Source organism: Sciurus vulgaris (genome assembly GCF_902686455.1).
Source record: "Sciurus vulgaris genome assembly, chromosome: 4".
NCBI classification, from domain to species: Eukaryota; Metazoa; Chordata; class Mammalia; order Rodentia; family Sciuridae; genus Sciurus; species Sciurus vulgaris.
The window spans coordinates 169,885,396-169,904,602 of NC_136464.1; the positions used below are offsets into that span (position 1 = coordinate 169,885,396).

Below are 19,207 nucleotides of genomic sequence, written 5' to 3' on the forward strand. Positions count from 1 at the left end.
TACCTTTCTCCCCACATCCTCGCCAACACCTGTTGCTTGTATTTTTGATAATCGCCATTCTAATTGGGGTGAGATGGAATCTTAGGGTGGTTTTGATTTGCATTTCTCTTATTACTAGAGATGTTGAACATTTTTTCATATGTTTATTGATTGCTTGTACATCTTCTTCTGTGAAGTGTCTGTTCATTTCCTTAGCCCATTTGTCGATTGGATTATTTGTATTCTTGGTGTAGAGTTTTTTGAGTTCTTTATAGATTCTGGAGATTAGTGCTCTATCTGAAGTATGATTGGCAAAGATATTCTCCCACTCTGTAGGCTCTTTCTTCACATTACTGATAGTTTCCTTTGCTGAGAGAAAGCTTTTTAGTTTGAATCTATCCCAGTTATTGATTCTTGCTTTTATTTCTTGTGCTATGGGAATCCTGTTGAGGAAGTCTGGTCCTAGGCCGACATGTTGAAGATCGGGACCTACTTTTTCTTCTATAATCTGCAGAGTCTCTGGTCTGATTCCAAGGTCCTTAATCCATTTTGAGTTGAGTTTTGTGCAGGGTGAGAGATATGGGTGTAGTTTCATTCTGTTGCATATGGATTTCCAATTCTCCCAGCACCATTTGTTGAAGAGGCTATCTTTTCTCCATTGCATATTTTTGGCGCCTTTGTCTAGTATTAGAAAGTTGTATTTATTTGGGTTTGTGTCCGTGTCCTCTATTCTGTACCATTGATCTACCTGTCTATTTTGGTACCAGTACCATGCCGTCTTTGTTACTATTGCTTTGTAATAAAGTTGAAGTTCGGGTATTGCGATACCCCCTGCTTCATTTTTCCTGCGAAGGATTGCTTTAGCTATTCTGGGTTTCTTATTCTTCCAGATGAATTTCATGATTGCTTGCTCTATTTCTGTAAGGTACGTGATTGGGATTTTAATTGGGATTGCATTGAATCTGTATAGCACTTTTGGTAGTATGGCCATTTTGACAATATTAATTCGGCCTATCCAAGAACATGGGAGATCTTTCCATCTTGTCTGTTGTTTTCTTATCAGTGCTGTGCTAGTCAGCTTTCCATTACTGTTACAAAATACCTTACATAAACAATTTAAAAGAAGGAAAGGTTTATTTGGGTTCAGGGTTTCAGACTGTGGCTGGTTGGCCCTGTTGCTTTGGGGCCTACGATGAGATAAGTCATGGCAGGAATACTTGGTGGAGGAGGTTGCTCACTCCATGGCCTCTGGGAAGCAAAAAAGAGAGGAAGGGACCAGGTTCTCAATATCCCCTTCAGGGACATGCCCCAATGACCTATGATGGTTCCACTAGGTTCCACCTACTAAAGGTCCACAACCTCCTGACAGTGGGGGAACCAAGCCTGCAACACATAAGCCTTTGGGGAACAATCCATGAAAGGAGAAGAAAGATCAGTGGAGTAGAGGAAAGAGATTAAGAAAAGGGAAGAATGATGGAATAAAACTGACCAAACGGTTCTATGTAAGTATATGAATACACCACACTGAATCCCATCCTTATGTACCTCTACAAAGCACTAATTTTAAAAATCTATGGATAAATAGAAGGAAGACAAGTAGAGGAGAGGAGAGGAGACGGGGGAGGGAGAACAGAGGGAAGGGTGAAGACTGAGAACTGAATTGGAGCAAAATATATTCTATGCTTGTATAATTATGTCAAATGAACCCCAATATCATGTATAACTATCATGCACCACTAAAAATAAAATAAAAACAAACATCCAAACCATAACAAAATCAAAATATTTCTGAACAAATTTGTCCAAGCATAACATCCTAAAATATTTTTTTTTTAATTCTGAAGACTACTAACACCTAAGAATAAAATAGGAAGAGAAGGAAAGAGAATTAAGCTCATGGCATCTCCCAATGCCCATCTGCAGTGAAAGAATACAGAATGAGAGAACCTCACTTCAGACCAATCAAATCCTCTTTTCACAAGGCCTAGGTATTGGACTTGTAGACGCTAGTTAATGTGCAACTAAGTTTGCGAATTACTGTTTTAAGAATATAGAGTTTTGTAGAGTTCCTTATCTCTCCTTTATAGTTTAAGGTACAAAGAGTGGCTTCATGATGATGTTTTAATAATGGAAAGGACAGAATAGGTCTCCCAGAGTAAAAGTGCAGAGAATAGCACTTGATGAGAAAGTTACCAAATCTGCAAGGTCAAACTGTTGTTCATCCTTCAATAGTAATAACTGCTGATATTTATTGTTGACTTTGTACTAGGAGTGGTTCTCAGTGATGTATATGCACATCCCATAAACAAAAGAACCAGAATTTAAACCAATTTTATTTTTCAAATTTTAACTACTCCACTTCATTATGGTATTTCTTAAATAAAAATATGTATAACACTACAAAACTCATGGATTACCAAGGCTGTGACTCAATATATTCTTAAGTAAATGTTTTGTTAATTCACAATAATATTCAGCCCCATTCTGGATCATCTAGAATATAATTTTATAATCAAATTTAAGCCACCAATATCAATATCCACATTTGTGTTTAGAATGGCATTGAATAAAAAGGATAACTTGTCCTCCTATAATGAATGAGAAAGGAACAGAGTGATTTACAAACACGTATGCTCTAATCCCACCAAGAGAAGGCCAAATGCTGTCATGGTTCACAATGCAAATGAATATTAATAAAAATGCACCAAAAAATTGGAACCATAATTAATCATCATCTGACCCATAAAAATTTGTCATATGGAAAAGAATTCTTATAGTGTAGTGCCATATTTTAGTTAAGGTTGCACAGAGACATAGAGCCAATAGTGACCTAGACCTTTTTATATATAGGTTCTTGACTGAACCCCAAGGAATGAGAACCAGGAAAATCCTTGATGTTCCAGTTCAAAGTTCAGTAGGCTTGAGGCTCAGGAAAAGCCAGCGTGAGGAGAGACCAGAAGATTCTTCTACCCAGGATTAGTCAGCCTTTTTGTTCGATTCAGGCTGTCAACTATTTGATGACATCCACCCACACTAGGGAGGGCCTACTACTCTGTTCAATTTACCTACTAACATGCTAATAACATCCAAAATTATCCTCACAGAAACTATACCAAATGATGTTTGACCAAATATCTGGGATACACATAAAATTAACTATCACACTATCCATAAGTATTCATGGTATAGGTAAATTTAGAGTCAGAATGACTAAATTATCCATCACATTAGGCAATGATAAGTTAATGTTATTAATCCCATCATTGTTTGACTTTTATTTGTAAATTATTTTAGCTTTACCTCATGAAATGTTTGTATATAACTGTATACTTGTTTAGTTACATTATTATATTTAGTTAACATTGTAGGGAATATATATGGAAAACAAATTTTTCCATTTAAAAGGGCTATAAATTTTACTAATAATATCCGAAACCATATTGCCCAAAAACACAGACACATCTCAAGACAATAATGTAATAAAGTTTAAATTTTGTTTGGGGATAAATTTGCCATTGAGTATGGGATTAATTTGATTGAATCTCATAGCTATAATGATTTTTTGTAATCCTATCCAGCTCTATTTATGCTACAGAGTCAGTTAAGAAAAGAATAGCAACATCCCAGATCTTGTCAGTTTGTGTCACAGCTTTAGTGTACCACAAACAAGCTAACATTAGTGAGAATGTTATGAGAGACCTTTATCACACGTATAATGTGTACCATCTGTTGTGACAATCTTTATAACAATAAACTTGTTTTAACTAATAGTTAGATAACTTCTCAAAGCTTTGTCTGCATAAGCTCCTTGAATTTTGTTTCATGTAGCCAAGGAAACTTCAGAAAAGTGTATGAATTTTCAGAGAAGGCACGTATTCTGTGGATGGTTACTGGGAAGGTAAAGGTGTATCCATCTAAAGTCTTTCTTTTCTGATACTCATGTATTCACCATTCTTAGTAATTGTTGGGGTTAGAACTGTGCAACCCAAATCTAGCCCAATATGCAGAAGTGCTGAAGTGTTTTAACACTTCTTGGAGAAGCTCATGGAATGTCCTTTCCTCCTTGTTCTTCACTTAGTCGCATTCCATTATATAGTATTCTCCAACCTCACTTTCTTGGACACATTCTCTCTGGATTTTATACAGAGAATTGATTTTTTTCCCCACATCATTCTGTGCTGAAACTGGCCGTCCTCAGAACAATGCCATTTTCCTCTTTTTACAACCAAATACCCCAGAACAGATAGTCTCTTGCATTGCCAAAGAGTCCCATACTCTCCTAAAACTCAGGGAGTAGAGTTCCCTGGGAAAAGTTAATTTCCCTTCAAATTCTCTGGGAACAGGTGAGTATTATAGGAAAACACAAAGATCAGATGTGCTACATTACAGTTTATTTTTTGTATCTAGCTATTGTGTACTGAGCTTGAATCTTATAGAAATGTATTTATTCAACATGGACCAACTTAGGGGCTCACCCTACACATAAAGAATCATCTTTGTTGGACTTTGAAACTTAAGCACTTACATATATGTGGTAGTAACAGATATAATCTTTGTAGTGATAATTCTTTGATGACTGAGATGATTCTAACTTATTAGATTCCTTTGGACGTTGTATGACTTCTGACTATTTCTTATTAATGGTGCAAGTAGTTTGTCCTGTGGCAGGGAGTTGGGTGCTGGATTCTGAGTGGAAGTAAAGAGGCTGGCATCCTGTTTCTGCCTGTCCAAGTGGACCGAGCTTGTAACTCACTTTGCCTGTCTTGCCCTCCAATATCCAAATAATAACTCTATCTCTGACTTGGATCAAATTATTGAAGTGTTTTTTTTTTTCAGATTTAAGATTTTATGTAATTTTCACATGGATCCTGAGAGAAAGCCCTATGACTATTGTGAAAATTTTACAGAGGATCTGAATCCAAGTGACTAGAATTTTCTAAGGTTTCTGGGTCTTGGCCCCAGCTTCTTTCTCCTATATTCTATTACCTTCTAGCTTGAACTCCAGAAGTTTATGTAGCTTTACTTTGAGTAAATTGAAAAGGAAGAGTTAAGTACTTATTTCCTCATCACACTCATTTCCACGACCAGGGGTGTAGCTTAGTGGTAGAGCACTTGCCTAGCTTGGTCAAGACCCTGGGTGAGATCCCCAGCATCTAAATAAAAGACAAGAAAAGAAAAAGCTTATTTCTACTGTCTTCAAAAAAATCATCTGCTAAATATAAATTACCGTGAATAGCTACTTACAGGTTCAAGGAATAGAAAACATGAGTAAATATGATCACAACTTTGAAGAGCTTAAAATCAAGTGGATGAGATGGATATATGAACCCAAATGTAAGTAAGTGATAAAACATATTTATATAAATTTTAAGCCAGCTGATGTTGAAAAGAAGAAAGCAGACACATCTAAGGTAAAACACAGCTGTGTTTGTAAGTAGAGAATGATAGGGACAGAGACAGAAAGAACTGATATGACTGTTGTTATATGTCTACACCAGAAAACTTAGCATTAGGTGGGCAAGTTTGCATTGCATTACCGTATGTCACATGGAATTAGATACTGGGGGAACCAAGAATTGTGGGTTTGAGAAAGAATGAATATGGATGTTGTTTATTCCAGGAGATGGAAAAACAAGAATGGAAAAATTTCCATATGGATCAGAGAAGGTGATCCTATAATTTTCAACATCCATTTGATTCTCCTGCTCACAAGTGCATCTGCTATTTAATAATGTCTTGCCAACACAAAGTACAGCAAATAATATATGTAATGATGCTGCACAGTCCATCTGATAGGAACCTCCAATTGAGAACACCTCAAGGGCAATCAGGGACCACCACCCCAACCCTAATAACTGCTTGTCCTAATATGTACTGTTTTGTGGAAATAATATCAATCTTCCTGGAGTTGATGGCAATGGCTGTTTTCCTACATCTGTTAAATGTCTCCTGGGAAAAAAAGAAATTTATGCTTAAGAAACAACTTACACAAATATTTCTAGAAATTTAAGTATTAAGTTAAATATATCAATGTATGATACACCTGATAGATAGGATATGCAAACCAAGATAATTCATTTCCATGTAATACAATAGTAAGTTCCACAATCTCTCTTTCACAACATTCTAAGACATTTTGACAATTTTTAGGCTCTAAGGCTTGCCTACTTAAAATTCTTCACCTAATAAAGTAAAACAGAGGCAAATTTTATCTTAAGTTAATTTTCACCTTTCGTTGGGAGAAAAGTTGTCTCCTTTGTTCACATTTTACTTGCTGCAGGTAATTTGCAACAACACTAGCAAGTGAAAATAGTGTACATTTAGTCCATTTCCAACCAGCATCTGAAAAATAAGTATTATGAATTCAATAAAAAGTCTAACTAAAAAACCATTATAGATCCCAATTCTCTAATTATCCCCAAATCTCTGAAGGTAGGCCTTTTACTGATGCATAGGATGAGAGTTACAAGATTTACCACAAACACACCCTGGATTAATCAGTACAGAGGCAAAAGACAAGCCATCCAATCCTCCAATATGTATTCGACACTGTTGTGTAAGGCAGTTGGGTTTTTTGCCCAGTTTGTTAATAGTTGGAATGATTTGCTGGTAAGTTTCCTGAGAAACTGCAACATTGCTGAATATTTTTAATGAAAATAGTCTTATCAAGGATGATCATCAAAAATAATGAGCACCTACAGGAGGGTCACTGATCAATCAGAACAGCCACTAATATGAACTGCACCAGTGCAGACTAGATAAATTCCAAATCTGCCTAGATATACCTAGAGAGTCAGACAGCATTTCTGTGGCTGGACTCTGGAAACTTTGCCATCAAGATGATGGATTGACCAGACACATTTAATTTTATCCCCTCCTACAACCCACTAAAACATAGTATAAGATTTTTTTTAATATGTAAAAACCTAAATTTACTGAGTGCTGAGGAAGTAGAAGAGGAGATAGCACTAACAACATTTGGAAGCTGGAAAGCAGATGGAGAAGTGGTACCTAACACAGGATGCCATGGAAAGCCAATTCCTTGCAGCACTGAAGAAAGCAGGGAACCAATCCAATTTGCTCTATGGAATCTTCAAAAGATAAAAGACTCTGATTTGACCTGTAACTTTTATCATGGTTAATAGCTGTGGATGTATTTTGTTGGGTGTCAGCTGCAGGAGGAAAAAGCAGGCTATATAGCAAAATAACTGTGGGGACATGGGAGATTTTAACTAGGTCAAAGTCGATGGGGACAAGTGGTTTCAAATAACTTATTTCAAGCCTAAGAATGAATGCTGGGCAAAACAAATTTATGACAACATCCCTACCCCTGGATCTTTAGCTTTAGCCAAAGAACTAATGAAGGGAAGTGACATATGTCCCTTCTAGGTAGAAGTTCTTAATGGCTTGCTTGTCTTTTCCACCCTCTCTACTTTTGCCCTTGGGTTCAGGAACATACATGTTGACATAGAACCACCCCACCCTCCACCGCGACTGGCAAGGTCATTACTAACAATGTCTCAAAAGGCAGTTAATTCTGCAGCCTAAGCCCATCCTGACATCCATGGGATCCCCCAACAAATACCGAAAGTGAATTGCACTTGTCTAACAAGTGCTGAGCTCCATTCATACACTCAGAATCCAACAAGGTATTCTGACCCCTCTAAAAATTATCATACTACCAAGAATCAGGGATTATTACTTACCTGACACAAGTGAAAAAGTCATATTCACAAGCAGAAAACAGAGACTCTGTAGTAAGGAAAAAACTTCAAAGAAAAACTTTATAGCATCTTTATAAGGCCTGAGAAGAACAGGAGGTTCATATAAAGAAAAAGATGTAATAAGTTAAAATATATGAGAATGTCAATAAAAGGACTTTTAAAAAAAAAGTTTAGGAACTCTTCCAGAAAGCAGAAGAAAATGATGGAAACCAGAAGAAAAATCAGAGAAGACCTTCAGGAAATTCATCATTCAAATAATGGAAATTTCAGACACAAAAGAGAGAATGCAAGAATATTTCCCCACCCAGGCAGGAATGCATTTCTAGGTGCAAAGGGCTGAGCATGGAAAATCTAGTAGACCCACATCTAGAGACATCACCGTGAAATTTCAGAACACAGTGGAAGGGGTACTACCTAAACTTGAGTCTTCTCATCCGTGAACTTGATACATTTCTGCATTTATTTAGGTCTTTAATGGCCTTAGATAAGATTGGCTGTAGGGAGCATGATGCTCCTTTAGTTTTGGCTTCCAATTTAATTGTGCTGTAGTAAAAAGTCCATGTTCTTTGTGTGAAAATTACTCATTAATTGTTGGTATTTGCTTTGAGTGTTAACGTGCAGTCTCCTTTGCAAACACCTCCTGTTCACTTTAAAAGAGGGCTTGTGTACTAAATCCACTATCCTTAACTGCACGGACGCTCTCCATGGGTCTGTCTATATCCATCTATTTATATTTGTTTACTAGATAAAACTTGTGAAAGTTGTATCTAGAGCAGGAATAGTAAAGTAGCATTCCTTCCTCCTTCTGAAGTTAGAACCCTTGAAATATATGCACGAGTGTCACCAGATAAAAATGAAAATGTCTGATTTTACAGTTTAAGCTGAAACGGAGACTATGTGCTTATGGTGCCTAATGTTTCACCTAAGATTTATCATAAAGTCACAAGCATAGCTAAAAAAATGTACAGATTTCCCCAAAAGGAACAGAGTTTGCCTCCGTTTACCACAAGGTAAAGAGCTGGGAAGAGCACGTCTTCTCTGTGGGCAGGCAAATCCAGATGGGGATGAGAAACCAAGAGCACAGCAGGTGGGTTCTTCATGAGCAGTCAGATCAGTCTGCCCTGCTCCTCAGTGATCAGGAGGTGCACGGAAGGCCAGCAGATACGAGTAATGTGACCCAGAAGGCAGTGGGGCAAAGGAATTCCCCGATGATGATTCTAGTTACCAAGCCAACCAGTTCCATTAATTGTGATCCATTTGAGCAATCTGTTGCTGAGACAGTGGTGGTAAAATCTCCACAGTGACTGTGGGTGTTTATTTTGAGAATAGGCTAAAGGTCATTAGGCTCAAAATTGTTCTCTCTATGCATTAAATAGTTTCTCTTGTTATTATGCGATTTCATTACCTTCTTAATTCTCTAAGCCCATTCTCTCTTTTATTTATAAAACAGTATCAGTCATTTCTTGCTTATTATTTCCCTGAAGTATATTTTTCCAGACTTCCTATCCTTTATGCATTTGGGTGTGCTGCTAGATTTTTTTTTAAAAAATCCAAACCAAATCACTTCCTATTTTAATTGAACACATTTCATTCAGAGATTACTAAATTATTTGCTTACAGCTTTAATATCTGATCTTTGTGCCTTTTGTTACCAGGTTTTGTTTCTTTGTTCCTTTTTGACTCCTGTTATATTTTATTAATCCTATGTTTCTCCATGGATTAGTAATGTATGTATTCCATAATACATTTTTAAGTGTTTAGCCTTGAACTTTTAACATTCATTAAAATACATACTTGTCTGGACAAAACTTAAAAGTTTAATTAAGATTTCTCACTTCTTTCCAAACCATACAAATCAGTTAAAATTTTTTAACAATTATTTTCAAGTGTCGTGATCACGTCGTATTAACCCCAGACTTAATCATGGTTTTTTCAACCAGTGCTCACAAAGTTACTTTGATGTTTGTTGATTACTCTGATCTCATCAAAGCTTTCATCCAACTCTTTCATTCCAAGCTCAGTTTCTTGCATTTTTAAGTGTCTTCTTTAGTAATTATTTTAGAATTGATTGCTAGGGGTTAAAACACTGACTCTTTGTTGAAAATACCCTCATTTCTTCCACATAGTTTAATCTATATAGAATTCAATGTTGACATTTATATTCTTTTGAATTTAGAGTAAATTAATCTACTTATTTTAGCTTCTGTTATTGCTTTTTAAAATTAATCTACTGTTTTCCTCTTATAAAGGGATCTGTCTTTTCCCTGGTCACTTTAAAAATTTTATATTTGTATTTATCATTACCATGTGACTAGATGTCAATTTTTTTTTACTATTTTAATTTACAATAGTTTAAAATCTGTACTATCATCAATGTAAACAAAAATACAACAAACTTTTTCTAATTTCATAAATAAAACTAACAGTATTTTTTTCAGCTTATAGTTAATATTTATTCTACTTCATGTACTCAATGATGGACTAAAACTCTAACTAGACATAGGAAGAATATAAATTGTACTTATGATTAACCTATTTATTTATTAAGTGGGGAAAATATCCTTAAACTTAATCATAAACACTAAGAAAGCAATGAAGACCAAACACCACATCAAAGCTCAGAGGAATACTCTCACATACTTATATATAACTTTTAGAGAATTTGTATACTAAATCACAGGTTCCTTACAAATTTGAGCAAATCATAATTGCTTATTTATAATTTCATCTAAGTATTAATATTAAACTTTATTGTATGTTATTTTGTGTCCCAGCACCATGAAATCTCCCTAGTGTTCTCTATAATCTGAATCTAAGGATATATTGATTATTAGTATTAAAAGCAACTGTACATGGAGACATGCCATGCCTATAAGCCCCCAAGAGGGAGGATGATTTTTCAACAGAGCGGTGTCAAGTGTTGAATCCTCTGCTCCAACAGAACAAACTAACAGTATTTTATCAACCTTTTACTTTAAAAAAATTCTCAGAAATAGTAAAAATTATTACAGACTGCCTATAAATTCTTATAACTAAGTATATGACTGAGGACTGTAGTATAATTAATAGATGTACTTTAATACTTTAATTACCAACTATGCAAAAAATGACCATTTACAATTTCTCTTTGAAAATTAGTTCTAGAAGAAATTTTTTAAAAAATTTTTCTAAAATATCCAACAATAGTAGTATTATAAAAATGCTTAGAATAATATGATACTTTCAAATTGGATGTGTCTGGCTCTTTTTTTATAGTCTTCAAAAAAAAATACAGCAAACTTAGGAAAAAAAGAACTGGATAATCATTATGGCATAAAATACAGCATCAGGAACTGGTGCCAGATCTTAACAATATTCTCTCCATGTCAAGTTCTATCCTGAGACAAAAAAGTCTATCATTAATTATGGGAGAGTCACCAAAAAATTATTTGATACATAACAAATACATGATAATGATTCTCTATGGTACTAGAGCCATAATATCACTATTGATATCACAATAAAGCATACTATTTGAAAGTAAGCTTGATTTATAGTCAAATATGTATAATTCATTGTTCAACTTACTAGCAATTGGGATTACTCCATTACTCTTACATAGTTTGTCGGTAACAGGAAAGCTAATGAAATCAACCAAATTATGCTATGTACATGTGTGGATATGCCTTGGTGAGTTTCACCTTTATGTGTGTCTGTGAAACACCAATTTAAAAGACTATAAATAAATAGAAGGAAGATCAGTGAAATGGAGGAAGGGAAAGAGGGATAAGGTGTAGAGGAGGGAAAGAGGGGAAAGAGGAAGTATTGGGGACTGAAATGGAGCAAACTCTACTCCATGCATATATGGTTGTGTCAAAATGAACCCAACTGCAATGCACTAATAATTTTTTTTAAAGGAAGGCTAATGATTGCAATAAAATTTTAAAAGGAACCAAAAGAACTGTCCCACCAAAAATTTAAAGAGGCTACTATGGGGACAGCTTCAATGGTTAATCAGACTTTCTCAATGTAAAATACAGAATCACAAAGATAACCTTTAGTGATGAATGTCCAAGAGGTTACAGGGTTACCAGAGACATTGCTGCTATAACCATACAGTCGTTCTGTTTTGATTTTAGGATTACACAGAAGAACCCATGGATAAATGAAAAATAACTCAGAATTTTTTCAGGGTATATCCTGGTTTCAAATGACCCAAATTAATGGGTAGACTTCTCTAATCATACTTCCAGGATATGGAATCTTAGTAGATTAATTCCACTGGATTAGGATATGATTGTATATCCACAAGCACCTATATTCAAAAAATACTTGTCAATTCCTCATAAGGGATCTTTGCCATTATATCACCACTCTTCTTATTAGGTGTAAAAGTCTAAGTTCATATATAATTCAAATCTTTCATTTCACATTCTGAGTTTCTGTAGTGTAATTTTTCTCTTTACGTTAAAAGAAAATGAGTAGGAGAAACATGTTTTTATAATTTTACAATTCTCTGCCCTGGATTAAGCTCCTAATTTATTCATTCACCCAATTATTACTAAAAGCTTACTAGGTCAATATAAAAATTAATGAGGGAGTCTCTACTCTCAAACAAACATAGCCATAGCCAATTAGAGTTAAAAGAACCTTAAAGATCTTGAAAGTGTATCTATAAATTCTACCAAAATACATTTTTCTATATCAATAAGTATCTACTGCTGGATGTTATTTTGAAATAAATGGATGCATCTAATATTCTTAACCCAATTCCTTACTAATAGACAATTAATGGCCTATACTTTTTTTTACTAACAATTCACTGCTTAACATTTTGTGAATAAATATGTGCACATTTTCTTAATTATTCCCACAGAATTGCTTCATAAAAACAGAATTATTGTGTCTAGGTAAACATACATTTTAAACACCTTTGATGTATTTTGGCAAATTTCCCTGAAGAAGGGCTTTTCTTGCCAACACTGGTTTTATTCCCCGCTCTGTCCTGCTTCTGCCAATGGGGCAATAGATAATTGCTATCTCACTGTGTTTACAATTGTACTTATTTGCATCCAATAACAATAATTTTTCTTAAAGTTCATTTTTGTTGTAATTAGCCATATTTTCTGTCACTATTGCTCTATGGGATCATGTGTGGGTTTCACCTGGATTGTAAGAACTCTATGTTAAAGATGTTATTCCTTCCTGTGATAAACATGCAATATACTCTCCACTTTGCAGTTTGTCCCCTTACTTTTCTTATTGAGTTTTGGGTTATACAGATGTTCTCTTCTTTATGAAATCTTTACAGATTTTGCCTAAAATACCTACCAGTTTTTCCCCACTTCCAAAAAGCAAGAAATATTAATGTATACATTTTGTTCACTTTTTCATGATTTATATTTAAGGTTTGGGTTCTGCAAACACTTACTTTAGGGAATGCTGTGGGATTCCCATAGCATTTAGCTTGTTTTTCAAGTATTAATTTAATTTTCTAGCTAGCAAGATGTTTTGACTCACTCTCCTCTCACACTGAAAATGCGCTCATTGTATGGTTGTTAAAATACTTTCATCTTAAAGTTCATGGCCAAAGTCATCTACCAGATTGCAGCAAGGACAGAATTTGTGAGTTCCAAGCTTTGGAGACGTAGTGACCAAAGAGCATGGTTCTGGAGCTGGTGGGAACCATGGTTGGGTGGCACCCAATTGAGTTTGAGCACAGCCGTGTTACCTTGAGTAAGTTAGTACATCTGCACCTGTCCTAATTCTTAGAATGGGCTGTTGTGAGTGACAGTGTTTATTCAATGATCTATTCAGCAGCATTTATTAAAAGCATACCATGGAACAGACATATTTTAAAGTGCAATGACTGTAACTACCTTGAAAACAGATCACTTCTAGAAACAAATTATTCTGACTTCAGAATAAACTAAATGTTGAATTCAAATACTATTCTATAGTTGCTCCCGACCTTCATATCTGCCCTATTCTTTCCCCAGTGGAATGGAGGAAAAGACACTTGGTATTTTTTGTAGTGATTTTTTTTAACTCATCTAAGTGTGAAGAAATTGCATATGGGCTTACTATGCATTCAGTTTCTGGCATAGAACCTGACACACCCAGCAGTAAGTAGATTTGGTGAATGAGTGAGCAAATTGGCGACAAATTCCAGCCCAGGCAATTTTATTAAAAATAGAGAAAACAAATTATCTTTAAAGATAGTCTTCTTTGCTTAGTGAAATGAAGAGAATTTATAATCCTTAAGAAGGTGGAATAGAGATATGTTGTGGGGGGGGCACTCCTCTGCTTCAAGGAACAAAGCAGGTGTACTTGTGACAAGAAGCTGGGATTGTCTCTAAGTGCCCTCCTCTATTCTATCTTTGAGTGCTTCCAGTTGCTTAATATGCAAAATTGGCACATAAGCAGCCATCCCAAATGTCAAGGAAGTAGAGAAGAGAATCTCCTAATGCACTTTACAAGTAACATGATTGATCATCTTTGTTCACGACTTAAATATTGATTTGTTGGCGCTCGGAGTTGGTGCAGCAGGTGATCTTCACACACCAGGTAGACGCTTCTGGGTTGGATGTCCTGCCTCTGCTGCCAGCACAGTGCCTAACCTCCCAGGGCTGGTTTCCTCTTCTATACAAACAGGAACAAAATCAGTGCCTGCTGCATGAGATTATTGTAAAAATTAAACTAGCTGTTATTTGTGAAGTACTCCGAACGGTACCTGGTGCCAGAGCAAGTACGCAGCAAATATTACCAAAGAATCAATGCACTCCTCCTCCTCCGCAGAGGCTTCACGTTATAACCAGGTTACATTCCTTCCAGAGACTTCATAGAACCATAGGGCATGTACCCAACTGTTAATATTACATTTATTTTTTTAATAACACAACTGTCTATCTTTTCCCCACTGGACTATAAGCTTCCATGGGCAAAAACACGAATTTTTGGCATCTTTTTTGTGTTGCAATTATGCACAGAAAAGATTATTAAAAAATCACTTTGTTTCTGTTTAATCTATGAGTGTAATAAATTCCCAAACTAATTTTTCTCTGTGAGTCTTTGGCTAGGTTTGGTATAATTTTTTAGTTTAGTTAATTAAATTTCTTTAAGAAAACAATCATTGTATCAAATAATAATGGGCCTGGCCTTTCCAGCACATTAACATTTCTGCACAGACGTCAAGACCGGTTGTGACTTGATCCGTTACTGCAACCCTAACGGCCAGGTTCTTAATGAGATCTTGAATTCTTTCCACATGCTTCTTACACAAGGGTAATAATCCACTAGGACTGTTACACTTACTACAAACATCTCTGCCTTGGGTGTTCAAGTGGCCTCTGGTTGAAGGCAGTCTAGCTCTCCTGAGATCACGTGACTCCCAGGCTAGAGACTGTCTCTCTGCTTGACCATTTCTGTTTACCATGGCAACCCCCTGACCTGGACTCAGTGCCTGGTTCACAGCTTTAGAAGATGTTTAAAAAGTTATTCATGAATTCCATCCAGATACCAATTCACAATGCTTAAAAAAGAAAAGTAAATCCCTTAAATTTATGTAGTTATCTTGGAAAAAAACAAGGTATTTTTAATTGCCTAGAGTCCTCATATCTCCATGTTAAGCTCTAGCTTAACAAGAGGTATAAAACCATGACTAAAATATTCACATTCCACTCCAGTCCCTATTAAAAAAAAAAAAAAAAAGAATCCCTAGTTTATTCATCTTACCTAATGACACAGAAGGGCAAAACAAGTACCCAAACAATGAATAATAATGCAAGAACTCCAGCTGTGAAATCAATAGTCACTGCAGTAGAGCTTGGCTTGGTTTTAACTCGCTCATCCCTGAATGAAGCGGAGCTTTATTTCTGAATTGTGTATTGACCTAATTACATAAATATTGACTTTTTCTTAAATGAAGCTTTTTTTTTAACTTCACTGTAATTATGATGTCAATATTTGTGGCTGTAGTAGCACTGAATTTAAATCTGTTCATTGGGACAGATTGTTACATGCCATTGAGATAATTCAGAGTCACACCAGTGACACTAACTAACAGATAGATCAATAATCCCCTAAATATACTAATAGAAACTTCTTTAAAAAGACAATTACTTCATCCCAAATAATTTAGGAGCTGGTCTCTTCCTTAGCTTGTCATGTTTCAAACCACACAGAAGTAATGATGCGGATGTGACTCGATCTTGACTGATGCCTGACTTTCTTTTTTTAATCCAACACTGATCCCTAACTTCAGTCTCCAATTTACCTATTGACAAATTCCTTGATCTACTGACAGATGTCTGTGCCCCCATCTTTGCATCTGTGTGCACATAAGGGATAAATTCACCATTTTTTGTTATTTTTCTTTAATATATTTCCAATAAAGATTCTATGCCTGATCTCTCTCATGAGTGAAATCTAAAACAGTCAAACTCATAAAAGTATAGAAAGGTGATTGCCAGGGGCTTCAGGTAGAGAAGAACAGGGAGATGCTGGTCAAAAGGAATGAAGTTTCATTTAGGAAGAATAATTTTTTAGAAACTATTGCACAGAATGGGAACTATAATGAATAATAATGTATATTTCAAAATTGCTACAAAAGTAAATTTCACATGTTCTCACTGCAAAAAAGGAGCATGGATATATTAATTAGCTTGATTTAATTATTCCACATTGTATTGATAAATCATATCATCACTTTGTACTCCACAAACATATACAACTATAATTTGTTAATGAAAAATAAAAATAAATTTACAAAAGAGCCTATGTCCAATTATTCTAGTAGGGTCTAGTAGACCCTATTGATTCTAAATAAATACGGTCTATAGAAATTCTACATTTAAAAAAATTCCTATTCAATTATCTCCTCTTACCTGGTTTTATTTTCATAAGAAAATTTTTCAGTTACCTACAGGCAGTGCATCTCTGGGACAAGCAATGATGCTATACCTCAAGATATTTATTATTGTCTTCACTATTCCTACTACTACTACTACTAGTTTGTCTTCTAACTAATAAGTGATATAGAGAAATGTCCTGAAAGCTTTACAAAGCAAGAAAATTTTAGGTTTTGCTCTCGCGGTATTTCTGGGATTCCCACCTGGTGCAATAGGGCAGGATCCCCCCAACACATTTGTCTTTTGGAGTTAGACCAATACCCCGAGGGCGCCACTACAAAGCCATGGTGCCTGCACTCTGAGTTTAAAAGCTGCTCCAGACTCTCGAGGCGAGGAGTCATGCGTCAGTCTGTGCTTTCTTCTTTGCTTCTGCAGGGATGCCGGATGGTATGAACTTCACCGACGTAAAGCGAATCCATCACACAGGCGGCAGCAGTACCCTGGACTCCACTGGAGCAGGAGGTGCAGCAGGGACCCAGCCTATGACGTTCCTTCTGCTGGGTGTGCTGATACTACTTCCAGGGCTGTGGTAACAGAACGCTTCTGCCTTGATATCTCTTACTGGGGTCTTGATTTCTCCCTTCTCTCCATTTGCCTGGAATAGAAGATCTTTTCAATGTAACAGTTATATTTATGACAAGGTCTGTCAAACTAACTTCATACAAGCCAAGTTGGGATATTCACGATTACCTAAACAACAATGTTTAAATGGTAGACTCTTAAAACGCGCCTTCCTTGAATCTAACTTAAACCTTCTTAAATTCTGAAAGGTTACATCTGAAAATGTGAAAAGTTCAGAAATGACTTCGAATAAGGATTTAGTGTGTCTATAATTTTGTTCTTCTCAATTCAAAATCCTTTCTTTTCTAAATTAAAAAATATTTTCCTTTGAAGGTGTATTTGCCAGACACAATACTATGTGTTTCTTAAAGCTCTGGAAATAGAATCACATTAAGTCAATCAAACACACAATGGCAAGTATTATGCATGCATTGTCAAGAGATTCTTCCATTTTTGCAAGCTAAAGAAGGAAACTAGTAAAAGTCTTTAAGTTATAGAGTAGATTACTAAGGAGATTTCACATTGTTTCAACAACAAAGTTTGATAAATTTTATCCACTGTAACTTAGCCACTGAAAAATCTTAAAGCTGAGTATTTTCCTAGCACCTGACTTGTATCCCATTATATTCGAAATGCATCTTTGATGTTGTGGCCCCGTCCCCTCCTCTCTCTTAGCCTGATGGATTTAGATATGTTGCAAAGCACACTCATGCTCTAGGACTATCTCCAATAAAGCTACTAATTATTTGATCAAAACTTAGAGAATATTGTTCATTTTCTCCGGGCAAAAATGATAGTCTCTCATTTTCAAAATATGATTTGCTACTTCTTTTTAAAGACTGATGTTGAACAAGCAGTTGGTACCTATGCATTCCCAAGGGGCCGATGAATACAGACAGGTAGTGGCACAGAAGATGTGGCATGCAATGCTTTAACACTTCTCCTAAGTGCAGATTAGCAGAGCTAATCCACCGTCCTTAATTTCCCTGTTGTGATAAGGTGCCTCAGCGGACACTGATGGGACACATGGAAGTCAGCACCTCAGGAAGAAGACTTAATAAAAGTCAGCTTTTATTAAGAAGTTTCACATCCAGTCGATAGCTAGAAAATATAATTAATACGCAGTCACAGAATAGAAAAGAGACATGCTGAACTTTTAAAGTTAAAAAAAAAATCAACTTGAAATGACATACGACAAAGAGAAGAAGAGAAGTCACGGGGCAGCAAACACTGGTGAAGGAAAGTCAATTTCTCCAAATAAGAAACATCATTTGATGGGACCTTATCTCTCAGGTTCTCAATCAACCAACTGACCTGACCATGAATTTAAATGGCAGTATTGTGGAGCTGCCCATTCAGAATTCTTTGCTCAAGCATGCCTCACACATGGGAACGTTGTTCCACCTGCTGAATTCCGGGTCATTTTCCTTAGTGTCTGTCCCATCCTGTGACATTTATTCCTTGACCCACTCAGTATATAACACATGTACACTCACTCATCACACTCTACAAAGTACAAACTTAATTACAAACTTATTTTTTTAAATCTTTACTTCAACCTCAGCTCTTTCTGTAAACGAGTCTTAGGGAAGGGTATTGCTAAGTCACTCATTTGCCACATTCCAGTCCCAGTCAGTGTTGGTTGGTTTGCTATAGCAAAATTTCTGACCCCAAAATTAAGAGAATATAATTTAAAGGCAAAAAAAAAAAAAAATGAAGTGTATAGTTTAGCTGTCTAAGATGCATCTGGATAAAATTATTTGGTTGAAGGTAATTTTAGATATGGCAAGGAATGAATAAAAGCAGGGTAGTAATAAAGTCAATAGAATTACTGAGTATTTTTTATCAACTAAATTTGACATACTCAAATAGGTGTTGTCTACCAGCGATGCACTCTGGAGGCTAAACGTGTCAGGAAAATGCTGCCAGAGCTCAAAGTTCTGGGAGGTTTTCAGAATTTCTTTTAAGGGCCTGAGGCATAAATTTTAATTTTTTTTTTTTTTTTTTTGAGGCAAGGTCTCACTAAGGTGCCCAAGTTGGCTTCAAACTTGATCC

General features: G+C 35.7%; 1 protein-coding gene across 1 annotated transcript in view; it reads left to right on the plus strand.

Moving 5' to 3' along the window:
• The window catches only part of GPC5 (glypican 5), a 1,401,099-nt gene extending 1,382,268 nt beyond the window's left edge, over window positions 1-18,831 (plus strand). Inside the window, exon 8 of the mRNA XM_079138993.1 lies at window positions 16,967-18,831. Coding sequence (XP_078995119.1) covers window positions 16,967-17,124 — 158 coding nt within the window. The 3' untranslated portion in view covers window positions 17,125-18,831. The remainder of the gene's footprint in view (window positions 1-16,966) is intronic.
• The last annotated feature ends 376 nt before the right edge of the window (window positions 18,832-19,207 follow it).